This window comes from Tigriopus californicus, chromosome 5 (assembly GCF_007210705.1).
Source record: "Tigriopus californicus strain San Diego chromosome 5, Tcal_SD_v2.1, whole genome shotgun sequence".
In the NCBI taxonomy this organism is placed as follows: Eukaryota; Metazoa; Arthropoda; class Copepoda; order Harpacticoida; family Harpacticidae; genus Tigriopus; species Tigriopus californicus.
The window spans coordinates 2,248,937-2,266,619 of record NC_081444.1 but is presented as its reverse complement, the minus strand read 5'-3'; the positions used below and the strand labels follow the sequence as shown (position 1 = coordinate 2,266,619).

The window sequence follows — 17,683 nt, the reverse complement described above, 5'->3', positions numbered from 1 at the left end:
TGTGGTAATTAAGGCCAAAGGAGGATATTGCGAATGATGCAGTGAACTTTTTTGTACAATAGGAACTTCTGATCATTAAGTTATGAAATGAAATTTTTGTACTACCTACAATTAGTTATATAATTACTGTTTTCTCCGTTCTAAAATACAGTTGTCACCCTGTACCTCTGCCCTATTCCTGACATTAGTAGGGTTAGTCAAATGAATGCGAGGCATGAATGGATAGATTATCAGTATACTGATGCAGATTGAAAGGAATTACAATGGTTTATTACAAAATCAAATTCTTGATCATCTTCTCCAAATAGAAGCATTTTGGCGCCATCTTTGTCTTTTGACGCGGGCTAAAACTTCACGTTTCACTGATCCTGAAGCGCGCTTTTTCGTCAAACATTCTGAATTTGCGCGGTTTTTTTCTGTTTCCAACTTCGTCACCTCAAGAGCTCAAGTGCATACTCAATTTTCGACGAATCCCTGCCTTCCTTTGATGTCACCTGATGCCACCTTTGATGACTGCCTAATGCGGTGTCTTAACGGCTACATGACTCTTTGTTCGACGAAGGGGCTAAAAACAACCTTTTCCCAATTGTAAGAATTCTTTTTGCAATATTGCAACTTGATTTTGCATTTGTAAAACTTTTTCGCATTTTTCCATTTTTGTAAGTGTTTTAATTTTTCCAACAATTTTGTCGTTTGTTTCAGATTAACACAATCACTTGGGGTAGGATTTTTTTCAACAAAATATTAGTAGTAACATAAGCTACCCCCATTACAACAATTCCTTAATATCATTCAATAAAAACAAGTAAAAGGTCGAAATTTGTAGATTCAATGGATTTTGCCCTCTAGAGTATCACTTACACATACTTTGATCGTAATCGTCACTTAGGAACAATATAATTTCACTTGATTGACCAATCAATTCCCAGCAGTACTGCATACGTGTTAACCGTTTTACTCTGCACAAGAAACGAGTATTATCGTACTTACTACTATGACTTGGGTCCCCCTAGACGCCAAATTATTCTTGAACCCTGCATGAAAGCCAATGGACGTCAAAATCAATAGCTTACGGCGAAAGCTCTTCCTGTTGATTTGTTGTTTAGTTATCATGTGTTAAGGAACAAGGAAAGCAGCACCCAAACTGAAAATGTTTCTCAGACTCTCTAAAGCAGTGCTTTTTATGCTTGGAGTCTTTTTCTTTATGTCCTTCTTTTATGATTTTATCAATGTGCCACCAAAGCCTTTGAAGAATAAGCCTTTCCAAGCAAGAGATCTTCCAAAGAATGAAACCTCAGTTCAGTGGAAACCCTCGATTGGGGAGGCACTTTCAAGTACTGCTCAAATCTCGTCTCCTCAAATCAGTAATCTAAAGAAATTCCGTGAAAAAATGATTTTGCTTCGAAGAAGTTATATTCATCTTGACAATGAGACACTCCAAGAATTGAAGGAAGGACAAATAAATGAAATTCGGAATACTTTAGCTCAAGAGCTCCAAGAAGTGGCCAATCTTTGGCTCCAAAACGCGTCGGCGAATCCACGAAAAGTATTGATACTCACCACATGGCGATCGGGATCTACCTTTTTCGGCGAGCTTCTCAACCAATTCCCCGGGTCCTATTACTTCTTTGAGCCTTTGATTGAACAACACGTCCAAAGAGCAGCAACAAATTCCACTCAGATGGACATCTTGGAACACCTTTTCAATTGCAATTATCAGGATATCAGATACTCCAAGGAAAGCAAATGGATCTTGAGACATAATTCTCGGTTGATGCCCATTTGTAAGAAGACTCTTGGTTTTAAAGAGGAAGATCTGTGCTTGGATTCAGATTTTCTGAGCAAAGTCTGCGCATTGTTTCCAATCCGATTGATGAAAACGGTCAGATTGGAAACCAGGAATGTTGAAGACTTAATGAAAAAGCTTCCAGGTCTGAAGGTGATCTCCTTGATCCGGGATCCCCGAGGGATCGTGGCGTCTCGGGAACGAATGCCTTGGTGTTCAAGGCCTCAGTGTTCAGATGTACAGCATGTCTGTGAACGGTATAACCGAGATGTGGAGAGTTCTTTCGAATTCAGATCCAAGTTTTCCGAGCGTTTCATGGTTGTTCGATATGAAGATATGTCTCTAAATCTCTACCGCACTGTCCAAAGGGTGTCAGAGTTCTTGGATTTTTCTCTCTCTGAAAAGGTATTCTTCCAAATATTAATCTTCAAACTTTCAGATCAAAAAATATTTTACCTTTACCGTGTCAAGAAGGAACAAATGGGACTCTCCCCATCAGTCAAGTCAGACTAGAACAAATTTTTAACTAGCGGTCAAGATCAACCCAACATTCAAAGACTAAGCTCGGCCTACAAACTCAAATTCGTTGTGGGACCAAATATCATAAAAACACTAAAAGGTTAGAAATAGACGAATCATAACTTTTCATTTCAATAGTACTGGGGATTGCATTCCATGAAGCGGTGAGAAAAGCCCGTGAAAACAAACTCAAAAAAATATGACCGATCTCTTATGTGAGTCAAAAGTGGTTTATGGGTTTTACATGGCCGGTTTCAGGCTTGTCGTAAACCTTCGTGGATTGTTTGGACATTTGAGTGAAGGTAGATGATTTCAAACTTACAAAATTCGGCGGCGGGTAAATCATGCAAATCGTTTAATGAAAATTGTCCTGGAGGCCATATACTAAGCAAGTGTGACATTTTTTGATCCATTCAGGGTTGAAGAAGAAAGAATTTCCTTTGAACCTGGCCGTGAATAAGTCTTTGTTTGTTTCAGTTGGGCTCCCTGAAGGCTATTGAAGGCTTTATGTAAAAATTTCAAAGTCTACCATTGGTTTAGCCAGATGATAAGCACCTCTTTTTCTACGGAAATTTACGTGTAGCGCTATCTGTAAAAGAAATAAAACTTAAAAGGGTACTTCTTCATGCTGATTTGTCTACAACGGAAATAAGTTAAAAGTTTACGTAGCTTGAGGGCTGGCTTCAGAGTTGTAGACCATATAAAAATGAAAATATCTTGAAACTAGTTATCTACACCGTTACCCTTACATTTTTAGAAAAAGCAACACGTTACCATTACTTTTGGAGGAAGCTGGGGGCAAAAAATCTCCTTTTATACGATTTTTTCTTCTTCTAAATATGTTGCAAGTATAAAGTGGAACAAATGACGAATATACAAGGATAGGAGTACAAGGATAAAATAATTTGAGGATTTTAGGGTTTAAAGGTTCTTTGGTTTAAATCTTTCTGTCTTTGCTTAGACATATTGGCAAATAATGTTTTCATCTTTCTTCTTATGATCTGATATTAGTTAACATAAGGCAAGTTTTCCACAATTGCAGGCCGTGCCATATCATATATTGTATTTTTTTTCGGTTCTCATTTTTGTTCCCTCGCGAGATATTTCCCCGCTTTTTCTACTTTGACACGCAATACCAATATCAAAATACGTTCTTGAGCATATCGACTTAAATTAGTAATTTTACATTTTTGTGTGCAACTTTCCCTGCTTCTTGACGTTTCTTGCGCCACTGCACATGCTTTATATCTTTCAGCAGTCTTTTACTTACAGGGTGCGTATCAAGTTCTGCAATCCGAAAAGTATAGAATCGCCAGGTCTAGAAAGGGTATTATACAATACTTAATTTTTGGAGAATTGAGTTTCAAGAACATTTAACAAAATGCAAAAAGATTCTTCAATGTGACTCCCTCCGTTCTGGTGGCAGCTCTGAAATGCTAAGGAATGTCTCTCTATTGTGGCATGCAACATTATACATGAGAATTGGCTGAATTGTCTCAAGGACTTTCTTGATAGAATCAGACTTCTGACTTCTGACTTGATAGAATCAGACTTCTGACTTTGGACTTGATAGAAGCAAACTTCTAACGCACCCTGTACAACTTTCTTTTTATTACAATAGAAACCTTTTCATGTTTTTTGCTCTTGTTAAAGAGGAGAGTAACGGTAACGGGAGGGCTGAAAAACCGTTCTGTTACCGATTCCGTTACTTTTGCTGACATGTATTACCGGTAACGTGAAAAAGTAATGTGTTACAAGTAACGCCCTTACTCAATTTAGTGTATCCCTCGGGCTTTGTCGGTACTCCAGAACGAAATACTTTGACCTCACCCCGTCTTCCAACAGTGCCAGAAAGTGAGCTGATCAGTCCCTCTGACATCATGGCTGAAACTCCGGACAATGCCAACGATGATGTGCGCACAGTGGCCAAAACAGTGGTTCAGATCCCCAAATGTTCAGGACACCCAGTGGCAACTCAGTACAAAACGGCGTCTGGCACGTGTACCGAGGTGTGGGAAGCCTTAAACTGGATTCAACGTTGTGAAAGCGTAAAGGACGAGGTCAGATGGAACAATGAGGTCCTGTTACAGCAGGCGATCCTAAGCCTCGTCCCCTCTTCTCCCGCGGATGACTGGTACCAGTGTGAACTGGGTCAAAACGATGTGTCAACGTGGGATGGCTTCAAGACAGCTCTGGTGAAGGAATTTTCCCCTCCCCTCGCCGCTTTCAAGCCTGTTTGCATTTTGAAGTCTTTTAAGCAGTCCCAGGTGGAACTTGCGGCTCAATTCCGCAATCATCTTTGCCTTGGAATGCGAAAATTTACAGGAAACTTGGAGGAGGACTGTGTGGCTTCCCATTCTCGGCAAACAGCGGACTTTCTTGCCGGCTATCAAGAGGGCCTGCTCCACGGCCGCGAGAAGGCTACGGAGTTCTTCCAAGACAACTTTTTTCTGCTGGGACTTCGCAACCATCTTATCAAAGAAGTGACCCTGGCAGGAGCTCACAAAATGTCCAACATGCTGCAAGTCATTCAGCGTGTAGACGTTTCTGAGCAACGGAAGTGTGGACAGTCCCACTTCGTTTCGGCCGTTGCACTTCCTCCATTTGAAGAGGCCTCGTCCCTTGAGTCCCAGGTGGCCCAGGTGGCCTCTTCCGTAGCGTCGCTTCAATCTTCGATGCGGACATCCACTGTGGCTGCTTGTGCAAATCCCAACTCTGGCAATTCCGGCAATCGCGGTAGTTTGAAAAATAAAATCCACGACAGGTCTCAGGTGAAGTGCTACTTTTGCCTGGTCCAAGGTCACTATTCCACTGAATGTGACCAGCGCAAAAAGGAACGGGCAGAGGGCAAATTTTGTCCCACTATCCATGATGCATTCCTGACCAGAGAGACTTATGAAAAGCTCTCAAAGGAGGAGAAAAGCAAGGGGTCTCCATGTCAGCGAACGCTTCCTCCGTCGTTTTGGCTTCATTGGCTCCTCCAGTTCCAGTGGCATTCCCGTCCTTGCCTCCCTCGTCTGAATCTCTGTTCTCAGCCTACTACTCGGGAAACTGAGTGTAGGGTCGCATGTATCTCCCTTAGTATCTCCCCTTAGTCAGTCTTTCACCTGTTTGCATGCCTCTGTCATCGCTTCCCTCACCTCACCATTCACACCTCACAATTTTCCCTTGTCAGTGAAAAGGCTTTTCGTCTCGTCCCTCTTCATCTTCGCCCAGCTAAAGACCCTTGACCTCCGCCTCTTCTGAGTGGCCCTGCAGGCTCCTTCCTCTCAGTTAAGAGCCTCTACTAACTCCCTGTCACAGTTCTTGGTCGAACTGTTCTACACTACTTTGTCGCGGTTACCAATCAGCAGTCAAATGTTATCCTTGGCACCGTCTTTCAGCACCTTCACAGCATGTACTAGGATTCAAATTCCAACCACCTCTTCTTTGATAATACAAGATGGGCACAAGCGTCGATGGTCACTGCCGAGATCTCAGTCATTCCCGCGGGTTCGTCATCTGCCGTCAAGGTATGGGCCTTCAGGTTCCCCCACCTTCCCCTGACGGCCTCTTCTCCATTTACCTGCATTTCTACAATTTACTGCCTGAATTTCCCTATCATGGGCAAGGACTCTTCTCTCCTTCTCCTCCAGTGGCATCGGGTTCACCATTGTTGATAATCCACTCGAGGTGGATGTTGAACTCTCCAAATCCACCTACCTGGGGTCATTGTCGACTTTCAGTCAAGCAGAATGCGGATATCGTTCTTTGTGATGAAATGGTCGTGCATCTGACTGAGCCAGATCTTAACCGTGCCGATCTCATCTTTCCCCCAAAACTGATACCCGAATCCATCTTCTCGCACTTCAACTTGTCCATGATCCCCATTTACCGTTTCGACTTCATACCCTTTATGGGTCATTGACGTCATTATAGTTCTGGGTTGTCTCGTACTGATTGGTTCAAAGGCTTTATTTCTTTATTGTCGCTATGTCAAATGCAATCATCTCTCCCCGCCTAGCTCTTTTTCACGCGATTTTTGTCAGTTCTTCGATCAACCATTACTCTGAATTGTGTCCTATCTAAGTTGATATATACTGCTTTCAATTTAAAAAAACACCCCGGAAGGATAGTGTATCCCTAGTACAATTACCGCGCACTCGTCCGCTTGCTCTCATTTTCTTTGTACGATTTCTAGCCGAAATACAGCAGTTCTTTACGACCCTTCATCGCGTTCACTTCGACACAATAAGCCCTGAATCTAAGCAATCAATCAACATATCTCTCATTTCAAAATGAGATGCACAATGGCATCCATTCATTGAACCAAATAGCAATTCAGAGCTCTTTGGTGGAAGTTTGGAAGATTCTCAATGATGGAACGAAAGGAACAGATAAGTCTTTTCTGCCTGTGGTTGGTCCCCCCATAGCCACTAGAAGTACAGTCCGACGTGACCTTCGGCCTCCTGCGCGGGGCAATCATTTTTCTACTAATGCTGTCAGACTGTAAAATGCTCTCCCCGTTGAATCTCGAACTGATAAAAAAATTAGCTCTTTCAAATCCGCCATCAATCAGTCGCTGCCCAGTTATCCCCTGTGATATGTTGTTTCCATTTTCATGCACTAGTCAAAGCCTGATATGTGTACCATGTTCCAAAGATGACCTCACCTTAAAAAGTACTTGTACTTATAAATACATTCAAATCAAATCAAGTCAAAGAAACAAAACCATTTTAACAAAAATATATTTTCATATAATAAAGTAATATGCAATAAAAAATCATAAATAAAAGATTAAAAAAAAACCTTTGAAAAAACGTCAAAAACTGGAAAACCTTTTTCAAAATTTCTTTTGGCCTTTTCTGTGGAAATAACATTTTTGAGCCAAATTTCCAATTTATTAAAAACTATTTAAGACATTTTTCCACTCTCTCGACTCTTTTTGGACTTTTTTTTGCTAATTTTCAAATTTTAGGACCTATTGCCTTTTTGTTGTCACTTGGGTCCTCATCTGCTTCCTTTTAAACTTGCTTTTATGAGCATGACCAGATGAAGGATTAAATCCTTAGCCAAAATTACGTGCCGCTACAAAGAATGAAATCTCCGGTATGAGTAAAATGAAAGATATATTGTTTGTCTAGCCGTTCCAACTTAAACTTTATACAAGTTTCGGTCTACCAAAGAGTTTGAATATCAAATTCAACTCATTTTTTTAGTTTGGGAAAGTCTGCAAGAAAAGGGAGCTTCCAGTTGAGCTATATCTGCAGACCGTCATGGGTTGGATTCGTTCCAAAAATATTTTGTGGACAAAAACAGTAGGCTCCAGAAGAGAGTCAATTCCTTACCATATGACATCTATATCAATTGAAAACGTGTCCTAATGTCGAACATTGCACGAAAAACATGGAACTTTGTAACTAACTTAATGGATAGCTTTGTTAATAAAGTATGGTATCTAAATTTTGTAACATAATTTTTTTGTAAAATAAATTAAAATACAGCTAGGAGGCTAATTGTAGCGGTGGGAAAAACGACCTCCTTCCCATTGCAATAATTCTTTTTGCAACAATATTGCACCTTGTTTTTGCATATCTACACCTTTTTGCACCTTTTCACAACTTTTTTCGAGTCTTTGGCAACTTTTTTTTCGTGTTTTCTTTACTTTTTTCTCAAATTTTCAATAATTTGTTTCGGCTAAAAAGGCAACTTATTTTTTCGAGGTCTAGTTATTATAAAGGAATCGCCAGGTGGCCCTTGCTAAGGCCACCGTCAGCTACACTTCTTGACTTGGAGCGCCCACCCACATAAATCTGAGCCTGTCCTTCAGCAACGGGTTGCCTGTATTAGTATTCTCAAAAGATTATCATACCATATTCACACCGATATATTGGGTTCAATGCTTGAAATCCTGTGTGGCATTGTCTACGGGAATGATACATATTGAATTGATATTGAAGCAACCACACATGGTCCATCACTCTGCAATTCATCCCAATCTTAGAACGTCCCGAAAATGAGGCCCTCCTCAAAGTAAAGAACAAATATCTGTCCAGCAGATGGGGGGCCACGACATTAGCCTATTTTGGCATTGTACTCACCAAATATCAGGTTGAGAAGTGAAAAGAAACTCGTAAAAAAAAAACATTGCTGCAATCTTTTGGAAAACAATTGCCAACTTCTTATGTGTGAGCATTATTGAGCGGCATTCAAGATTTCTCAATGCCAATCTTTTTTTTCCAGATCATCAGTTACATCCAAAACCACACCAATTTACCCCAATTTCGTGCAAGAAAAGGTCATGATATGTCCCTGAAACATTCTCATGGGACATTTCGGAACACTAAATCCCACACTTTCGAATGGCGATCCACGATCAAATCCGAGGCTTTGAACCAAACGCAACAACTCTGCGCCTCAGGCATGAATCGCATGGGATACAAATTGGTGCCATCCATAGGAGTCCTACATAATCCAAACATCAAGCTCATGGATCAAATTTACTAAATTCATTCCTATCACAAAAAGCACAAAAAAATCAATCCGTTGCTGCGTTCTAGCTGCCACACAATCAAACTATTTCGAGGAATCTTCACTCTGCGTGTCCAATTTCATCCGCTTTTTCGCCCGTAGCTCTGCCTGTATGTCCTCCACGGTTCGACGGTCTTTCTTCTGGTCAGATGACACCATTCCATAGGACTTCTTAAGTTCAGTTCGCTGTAATGCCATGGTGTCATTCCCAATGATGTGTTCATATTTGGCGTGATAGTTGCCCTTGGGCACGACTTTTTGCTTTTGACGCTTCCGAGCCTCGATCTCCTCTTTGAGGGCATGTTGCTCGGCCTCTTGCTTTTGCTGATAATACGTCTCGGGATCCCAGACCTGTCCCGCCCTTCGACATGTGAGCTCATCTTCATTGGGTTGGAAGTCCTTCTTCCAGATGACGAGATGCCGATCCACATCCTCTTCTCCGAATGAGTAGGTAACCAAACCCGCAGTTTCCGCTACGTCGTGAACTATGGACCTTTGGACCTTCTCCATGGGGGCAAATGTGTGGTTGTGGGCTTGGCTGTCTTCGACAAAGGCTTCGATCACCTTTTCTATTTTGTTGCGGAACTCATGCGTGGCCTTTTTGTGCTTCTCTTCCATCTTCTTGGCCATTTCCTTGGCCTTTTTCCGCTTCTCCTTCTCCTGATCGGTCATCACTGGAGGTTTATCCATTTTGCTCATGATCGAATTGAGGAGATCCATGTTGAGTGGGATTTTGGTGTTCTGAGGATTGGGAAAGGATCTAGGGAAGAGATCAATTGATACCTTTCAAATCTAACTAGCAACAAGGAAATGAGGTGAGAAGGAAGCATTTCAAATGCAAGTCCATTTCTTGTCAATCAATCATTCGGAAAATAGGAGCCTGAAGGTCTCTTTTGAATACTAGTTATATTTTGATCATTTTAGAAGAAATTAAAGGCAAGCATATACATACTTTTCAACTATTATCAACCCCAAGATAAGCCAAGTTACTCATGGGTGATCAACGAACGAACGAACAGTTATATGTATTGCACAATCAAGCAACATCTTGCTAATAAACCGGGGTAAACATTTCTAAGCAGCTCCTTAAAGTAAACTTGAACAAATCAACTATGATCTCAAGTTTTTTTCTTCTAATATTTCGCATCAGATGTAATGGGACAACCGATTTGACGCAGGCAACTTAAAATTTACCCCACGAGGTTGTTGTTTTGAGTTGGTAACAACTTACTGATCGAGGTAGAGTCGGAAATCTGAATAGATATTTCTATATTAGCTCATGAGAGAGGTAGATACGATTCCAATGGGATTGGGATTCGTCCTTGATCGCATCGCAAACAACAAGACTTCAATGTGAGTGATCGAAGACAAAAGAAAGGTCACTCGAACCCCGATATCAGCTGTCCACAAACAAAACTTTTTATTTTGTACGTATCAGCTGTGGAAAACGCGGCAAAACCAAAACGAAATAGGCGTCTTCAGCTTTTGCTATCTGCAAATCCCAACAAAGTCTGCGATGAATCGTAAGAATTCTTATCAGAAGGATTACTCTCAACAAAATGGCCTCCAAGAAGAGCAGTATGGAGTTAAATATGGCCTTTGGACTTGACACATCCACCGTAGATCTGATTGGGCAAAATATGAATTGAATCAAAAATGAATGCCAGGGAAATTGATTGTTGATGGAATTAGATTTCAAGGCTCAACTATTAGTGCGTTAAATAGTCAATCTTGATCACTGGCAATTGTCATTGAGTTGAATCATTCTACACACACTGCCCACCTGTGACCTGTGATTCTTGAACCACCAGGCCAAACTGCGAACACAAATCAAAGTTAAGCTACTAAATATCTAAAGTAAGCTATAGTAATATATTGGCAATCATATCAGCGGATAAACAACGCCCAGATCTGCTTCCAAAATGGGCCACTAACAACAAACATAGATTGGCCCCCCAAGGGTGATGACGTCAGACAGGCATAGGTGGCTGCACAGTGAACACTAAAAAGTACTTGAAACTGGCTGGACAACTCTTGGGCCCACATGGGATCAGCTGTTCATTCTCACATGAACCACTGGAGTACGGACAGTAAGGCTAAGTTTTGCTCGTTTGCTCGTTTTGGATGCTCGTTTTGGATGCTCGTTTTGGATCCGAGCCACGATATTGCGTGTTTCTTGAATGTTGCCATGAATACAACTACAGATTGGTACAGTTAGGCATTCTAATTTTCAATACGACCAAAACACTGAATGAAAAAAACATATGCTCCCGAGGAGCAGTCCATAATAACCAGGCACAAAATGAATAAATTGGCTATCTTCTGATCATCGCATACCAGAAAAGGACTATTTTAGTTTGTCCATATTTGCATTGGGAACTTTGAGGGGGTGTAACGTTTGAGTCAGTGATTCAATCGAGCTGAAAATCAAAGTACATTATTGCAGTGACCTAGAGATGGTCTCACCTGCAGAAGAACACAAAGGATGGATGCAATGGCCCAATGGCCCAATGGCCCAATGGCCAATGGCCATTCTCGAGCTAAGCCTGGCCGTCCATATTCCTGTGGTTCAGGTGCCATGCTAGTCAACACTACTCGGGAGTTAGTTAAGCCGTGAGAACATGGTGTAAATTTCGTAAATTTCGTAAATTTCAGCGGTGTGGTCGTTTGGGGGCTCCACGGGATGGTGGTGTATCAAGCCTTAGGCCCCATCCGGGCGACCTGGCGTCAATTGACGTTTTGTCTGCGGATTTTGGCGGATTTGGTGTCGGACGTGACCTTTCACTTGCTGTATTTCGGACGCAAGAAAACGCTACCTCCGTTGAATCACAAGATTCTTTTGCTCTCGGCGAGTCAATTGGCCGAAAAAATACGAAGCAGACAGGTCCGTCCATCCAGTATTCCAGTATTGCCTTTTCTTGTGGCCACTCGTAATCTTGATTTATTTAGGGTGGATCTTTCTTAGCCATCTACCAAATATTGCAATTTCCTGAACAGGCTGGCTCGTAAATTCGGAAATGAACTTGATGAATAGCTAAGAACAAATAATAAAAAAGGGATTTCCGGGATGATTAGGATTGCTGATTTTTGACATCATTTCATAGGGCAAACAAAGCTTGAGCCCCCATCTGAGGCCGCAATTGATCTGTTGGCCATCAGTTCAATTCCAATGAGGCTGAAAATAAAGGGTCTAAACTCCATGCCCAATTGGACACGTTTATTCTGTATGAACAACCAAGTGACACGGCCTATATATTATTGATGCTGATATTGTCCATGTTTGAACCATGTAGAGACCCCTAGAGGTCTCGAAGGCTTGTCCATGAATCCTTATACATCCAAAATGATATTCGACCATGAGCGGCAATTTTCAATTCCTATCATCAACTTGCCTCCATCAAGATTGGTTCCACAATTCCATTATCTCCTGACCCAATGGTCCAGCGTCAGCATGACCTGGGTTCTATAGGTTCCAAACCCGTTCCAGATATCCTCCGAATTCCTCGTCCGAGCTTGCATCGAACGCATCGCCGAGATTCAGCCCGTGCTCAATGCTGTCGTCGACCAACGCTACGACGAAGCCTTAGCCACGGCTCAAAAAGTCGACCGAGATTTGGCCGCCATGGACTCAGAGCCCACTGGGGTTCACCTGGCCGAGACCACGCCCTTCTTGGGTGTGCCGTTCAGCGTCAAAGAAGGTGTACGCGTGCAAGGGCTGCATCAGAGCTACGGTTTAACGGCACGGGCCGATTACGTCGCCCCTTCGGATTCGGATATGACCCGGGCTCTGCGGCAAGCGGGTGCCATTCCTTTGTGCGTGAGCAACGTCTCGGAACTGGGTCTGTGGTGGGATTCGTCCAATTATGTCTATGGGACCAGTTGTAACCCGTATGACACAACCCGTAGTCCGGGTGGATCTAGCGGAGGTGAGGCGGCTTTGCAAGCCGCCTGCGGGATTCCGATCAGTATTGGTACTGATACAGGCGGATCCATCCGCACGCCGGCCGCATTTTGCGGGCTCTTTGGCCACAAAGCTACCCCGGGTAAGTTGGCAAGTGATGGATTGGAAGCCGAATTTTTATGAATTCCATTTTGACACGTGGGCATAATTAATCTTAAGTAGCCTGATCGGTCGGGTTATGAGGATTAACACGCGAGGGGTTTCTTTTTGATATACTTATTATTATTATTATTATTATTATATTTAAATTATTATAATTATTAATACATAAATATATAAGAACCCGATCATCACCAGGTACATTAAAGTTTTGAAAGATTTTAACGGGCATTGATTTTGATACGGATCCATCCCATCCATGGATCTCTGGATCGATGAAAATGGTATGACATAGCGCGGGTACATGAAAATTCTATCGTGTGCGTATGTCTGGTAAATTTGCAATTGAATTTGATCGTGGGCCAATGAGTTAAACTGGGCTGATCTGGTTAGGCCTTGAATACACGGTTGTTGTAATATTTTTGCTCAAAAGCTTATCGGCTTGCCTTAAATAAGATTCAAACCTGTTACAATGTCAACGCTCTATTTATTATGCCTTATGAATGCATTTATACTCTGTTCAGGTCTGATGTGTCTTAGGGGTGCCGACATCGTGGATCCTCCAGCGAGTTATGTATCGCAATTGCAAGTCGCCGGCCCCATGTCCAGGAATGTGGAGGATTTGGTTCCCATTTTGCGAGTTCTCATGGGCTCGAAAGCCGATAAACTTCGTTTGGATCAAGAGGTGAAATTTCGACCCTGAACATTTTTTTTAATTCTCATGCACCTTTTTGGGTGCCTTCCCATGATTCACAAGGGGGTTTTGAACCAAAAGAATTATACCAATGGGTTATTACAAAAGAGAACAATTGTCACATCATAAATGATCCCTATTTAGCCTAAAGAAGATAGGGGCAACCCTCCGCTGATTTGGCCACCTGAAGATAATGTCCAGGGAAAGTTCATGTCATAAAATGTCGGGGAGCTCAGGTTTGAAGTCAGAGCCAAGGTGAGATATGAGCCTACTGAAGGCCACCAGGAGAGCGAGAGAGATTGGCGAGGCTTTCGGTATCCATCCTCAAACCATTCGAAATTGGAGATAGATAGAACGGCGAATTCCTCAAGAACATACCTGGCCAAGGACGTAAATCTGGGATGTTTGGGGTTGTCTTCAGGCGGCCAAAATGTTATCATTATAATTCTTGAAACTAGGCTCGGGATATGACTATTGATCGAATCCCTCGAGATGAAAAACACTTGCTTCAATTATGTCAAATAAATCTTTGATTGGCGAGAAACTCTTTAAGGAAGCATCAAAAGTAGCTCACAATTTCGTTCCTTCCCTTATTTTCTCAAAGTTCATGAGGAGCGAAAAAAGGCAGACATGCATATTTATTCCCATCAAATTGGAACATTTGCTTTGACCAAATTACCAATTGATTTGAACCATACCTATCAATCGAGTGACACGTCCAAGAAAATCCTTCCTATGTCGACATGTTATAAATTAAAAAGTGGCTCATTCTCTTTGGATCGGAAGGATATATTTCGCTCTTTGTCCAAGATCGGAAAACACACCAAAAATGTTTTCAGGTGTATTTGACTCAGTTGAAATTCTTCTACGTGGACGAGAGCATTGGTTCAAATTTGGTCAGTCCTGTGGCTCCGGAAGTTCGTCAAGCCCTATTTCGTGTCATTGATTTCTTGGAGGACAACTTTGGGGTCCAGGTTCAGCGACTGAAACTGCCGAGATTCCGCCAATCCATCTCAATTTTTACTCATGCATTAGTCCAAGACTCGTGTGAATCACCATTATCCATTTGTCAGAGCTTAAGCAATAACCAAGGTGAGGGATTACATGATCCATTATGTGACGTTCCTGGTCAGTCAGTAATGAGTGCTGAAGGCGAAGGCTGATTTACACCCTTATGTCAAACATCCTGTGAGGATTTTCTTGTACGTCGCAGGTTCAATATCCATTGTGAAAGAGTGGTCGCGTTGGATCATCGGTCGGGGAGGACATATTTTCCCCAATCTAGTCAACGCCTCTATGAATCGAGTTTCCCAAGGAATGCTTTGGACCACGAGCTTGATGCCGCTGAGATCCAAAAAAGGTGACCCCCAAGGAACATCTAATCGCGATTCCTTGAAACGAGAGCTTATGGTAAACACGTTTTTTTTTTCGTTGTTGTTTATTGTTTATTCCACTCAAATCATCTTGCTATGAATATATAGAGTATGGGAAAGAAAATATAAGTAAGATTAAAGCGAACGCCAAGTGGGAACAATCGTATAAATAATTCCTCCTCTAAATGACAAAAGTGTTCCTTCAGAATGACGGAGAGAGAGAGGCCTTCAAGTTTCGCACTGATTCAGAACACCTAATGTGAAGTGGTAAAGAATTCCAATACTTCATTACTCGCACGAAAAAAAAAACAGTTCTCACGGGCCCGTATTCTAAAAGCCGGTTGACGTGGATGTCTTTCACTTGATGATCTGGTATTGTGAGAGGCTTCAAAATATTCAAATTGATCCGATTCCAAAACGTTTTCTTGTCCCACATCCACCCGATTGTTAAGGGACTTTCACGTCAACAACAAATCAAACTACAGTTGCACTAAACTAAATCACTAAAATTGTGCATCTACTAGGAAAACTTGGGAAAACCCTAGAAAGTCCAAGGAACCTGGGCTTCTAATTGATAAACATTCAAAATCTGCTTGGGTTATCCTACGATCCTCAGTCATAGACTCAAAAATTGAGGCGCTAAAATGTAATATCAAATGAGCTAATTTTAAAAAGTCCATATCTAATTGTTATCAAAACTGAACGACGGCCGCCTTTACTCTTGTTACTTTAGGATATCTTGGGAACAAATGGAGTGCTATTGTGTCCAGCCCATCCAACGACCGCTCCGTATCACTTTCAATCGTACTCGAAGCCGTTCAACTTCATCTACAGTGGCATCTTCAATGCCCTCGGGTTTCCTGCTACGACTGTTCCATTGGGACTCAATTCCGAAAACCTTCCACTCAGCATTCAAGTGAGAATTCATGGGAAAAGGTTCCCCCTTTTGTTTTGAAACCATTCAAAGCTGATTATTTCAGGTTGTGGCGGGCCCCTTCAATGATCGCCTCACATTGGCTGTGGCAAATGCTCTGGAACGTCCGTTTGGAGGGTGGATTCCTCCATTTCGGGATACGTCCAACTTATTTTATTAGCTATGACTGACTCAGTTGTAATGCGATATATATATAAATGAAGACCTATTTCTTCTGACATGGTTCCTCTGATTTTCTGATGTTCGATTGAAATGGATCCCTGGAACCAGGGTTGCATACTCGAGAAAGCGAGAACGAGAAATAGCCCAAACTTGGGACAAACTTTTCCGTGAGTGTCTCGAAATTGACTCACGTTTATGAGTCAAATAAGCATGACTGAACTGAAGTTAACCCTGAATGCAGATTGTACTCTAAGCAATGCTTTCCTTACATCTATCTTGAATCATAAAGGTTCCATGGATAAAACGATATGTGACTGAGGTTACATATAAACCATTACAGCGATGTGGCGACCACCTCTCTTCTCTCTTTGTTAGCCCCCAAAAACACTTATTTTCCTCCCATAGATACTCGTACATTCAGTCTTCTACCATCTCTTGGCTCATTAAAACGTCGGGCCACGTGGATCCACCACAATAGAAAAATTGTCATTCACAATTTATCGAACACCTCACCACATGTGTTCTTAAGATCGATAATTAGAAGAATGATATTCCGACCATTGAAGCATTTTTTTTTGCTGACTGAATCAAGTGTCTTATTTTGGTATTTATAGCACGGGTTTCTCAAGACGTGAATTTCAAAATCTAGAGCAAGTATGCATGATGTCTTGAAAAGAAAATTGAGCTGAAAATGAAACAATTTGAACACATACCTATGATTGGTTATGCAAAGATATGTTGGACGTAAACGTATCCAATCTGCTTCCTGAATATTTCGTTCCTTTTACTTCCAGAGTATATTCCAGAACATTCATTAACCAATTATGCCAATGCTTGCCTTTAAGGATAACTAGTTTTGCTTTATTGCTCGTAAATCTCACAATTTCCCACTTAAGTAATGAGCTTTTCTTTAATGATTTTTTCTTTGAAATCTTAAAAAAAGCCAAGGTTGGAGAGTTCAATAAATTCTTGCAATTTCGATTTATAAACGTACGTTAAATGCTGAGCGATATTTTTTTCAACCAACCCAGAGTCTTACAAATAAGTAGTAAAGAGCAGCAAAAAACTGTTGTACAGAAAGCAGAGCGATGTTCCCCGTCCGTACATTCATTGGAGGAAAAACCTCTCGATTCAAGGTATTGTTGTCAGAAATTATCTTTTGTCGAATCAGGTACTTTCCAATCTCGTTCTTGATTCCATCCACTCCAATGATGCCCAACTCCTTCATCTCTGGAGTGTCACCCACCATCCAATCGGTAAAAAAAATATTGTCCTCAGAGACCTTGAATTTACTCTCAAGGCCCACGAAGTATGTGTTCAACGTGGAAGCAAACCGCTTTTTCAATTTGGCCAAGGGATACTTTAATCCCTTCATTTCTTCCCGAAGAGCGTTAGGCAACTCATATCCGGACTTGTTGATGCATAGTAAAACCTTGGTGGATTCGCTTTCCGCCATCACGGAAAATACCTCACTTATTTCTCGTGCAATTCCTTGATTAATATCACCGGTAAAGGGGACGATCACCAAAATCAGATTGTTCATGGCTCCGCAAATGGAGAAGGTCTTGGCATGGTAATCCAAGCTAGTACTCCCAGGGAAATCGACCACCGAGACCTTCTTGTGGACTTCGTAGATCACCGGGAC

General features: G+C 41.7%; 3 protein-coding genes across 5 annotated transcripts; 2 read left to right on the top strand and 1 right to left on the bottom strand.

The window, feature by feature from the left end:
- Positions 1 to 1,122: 1,122 nt before the first annotated feature.
- On the top strand, positions 1,123 to 8,791 carry LOC131880920 (carbohydrate sulfotransferase 1-like). Its single transcript, XM_059227651.1, has 2 exons — positions 1,123 to 2,191; positions 8,528 to 8,791. Exons 1-2 carry the CDS (start codon positions 1,151 to 1,153, stop codon positions 8,789 to 8,791), a joined length of 1,305 nt encoding a protein of 434 aa, XP_059083634.1. The 5' UTR covers positions 1,123 to 1,150.
- Positions 8,771 to 10,865, bottom strand: LOC131880921 (sperm-associated antigen 7 homolog). Of its 3 annotated transcripts, none has more exons than XM_059227653.1 (2): positions 10,751 to 10,865; positions 8,771 to 9,575 (listed from the first exon to the last, which is right to left on the bottom strand). In XM_059227653.1, exon 2 carries the CDS (start codon positions 9,533 to 9,535, stop codon positions 8,861 to 8,863), a length of 675 nt encoding a protein of 224 aa, XP_059083636.1. In that variant the 5' UTR covers positions 9,536 to 9,575; positions 10,751 to 10,865; the 3' UTR covers positions 8,771 to 8,860. The 3 variants fall into 3 exon arrangements, with proteins under 3 accessions (XP_059083636.1, XP_059083637.1, XP_059083635.1); XM_059227654.1 differs by lacking the exon at positions 10,751 to 10,865 and adding an exon at positions 10,599 to 10,613; XM_059227652.1 differs by lacking the exon at positions 10,751 to 10,865 and adding an exon at positions 10,047 to 10,275.
- A 510-nt stretch (positions 10,866 to 11,375) lies between these two features.
- LOC131880607 (fatty-acid amide hydrolase 2-like) lies at positions 11,376 to 16,094 on the top strand. The gene is made up of 7 exons (XM_059227273.1): positions 11,376 to 11,699; positions 12,303 to 12,858; positions 13,400 to 13,560; positions 14,409 to 14,661; positions 14,783 to 14,979; positions 15,676 to 15,858; positions 15,923 to 16,094. The coding sequence occupies exons 1-7, from the start codon at positions 11,499 to 11,501 to the stop codon at positions 16,034 to 16,036; spliced, it is 1,665 nt and encodes a 554-aa protein (XP_059083256.1). The 5' UTR covers positions 11,376 to 11,498; the 3' UTR covers positions 16,037 to 16,094.
- The last annotated feature ends 1,589 nt before the right edge of the window (positions 16,095 to 17,683 follow it).

Excerpts from the sequence above, each read along its gene's own strand:
- LOC131880920 (XM_059227651.1), top strand. The coding sequence starts at position 1,151 with ATGTTTCTCAGACTCTCTAAAGCAGTGCTTTTTATGCTTGGAGTCTTT. Across the intron at positions 2,192-8,527 it reads ATTTTTCTCTCTCTGAAAAG|ATCATCAGTTACATCCAAAA; the intron begins GTATTCTTCCAA and ends TTTTTTTTCCAG.
- LOC131880921 (XM_059227653.1), bottom strand. The coding sequence starts at position 9,535 with ATGGATCTCCTCAATTCGATCATGAGCAAAATGGATAAACCTCCAGTG.
- LOC131880607 (XM_059227273.1), top strand. The coding sequence starts at position 11,499 with ATGGTGGTGTATCAAGCCTTAGGCCCCATCCGGGCGACCTGGCGTCAA. Across the intron at positions 12,859-13,399 it reads TGGCCACAAAGCTACCCCGG|GTCTGATGTGTCTTAGGGGT; the intron begins GTAAGTTGGCAA and ends TACTCTGTTCAG. Across the intron at positions 14,980-15,675 it reads CCTTGAAACGAGAGCTTATG|GATATCTTGGGAACAAATGG; the intron begins GTAAACACGTTT and ends TTGTTACTTTAG.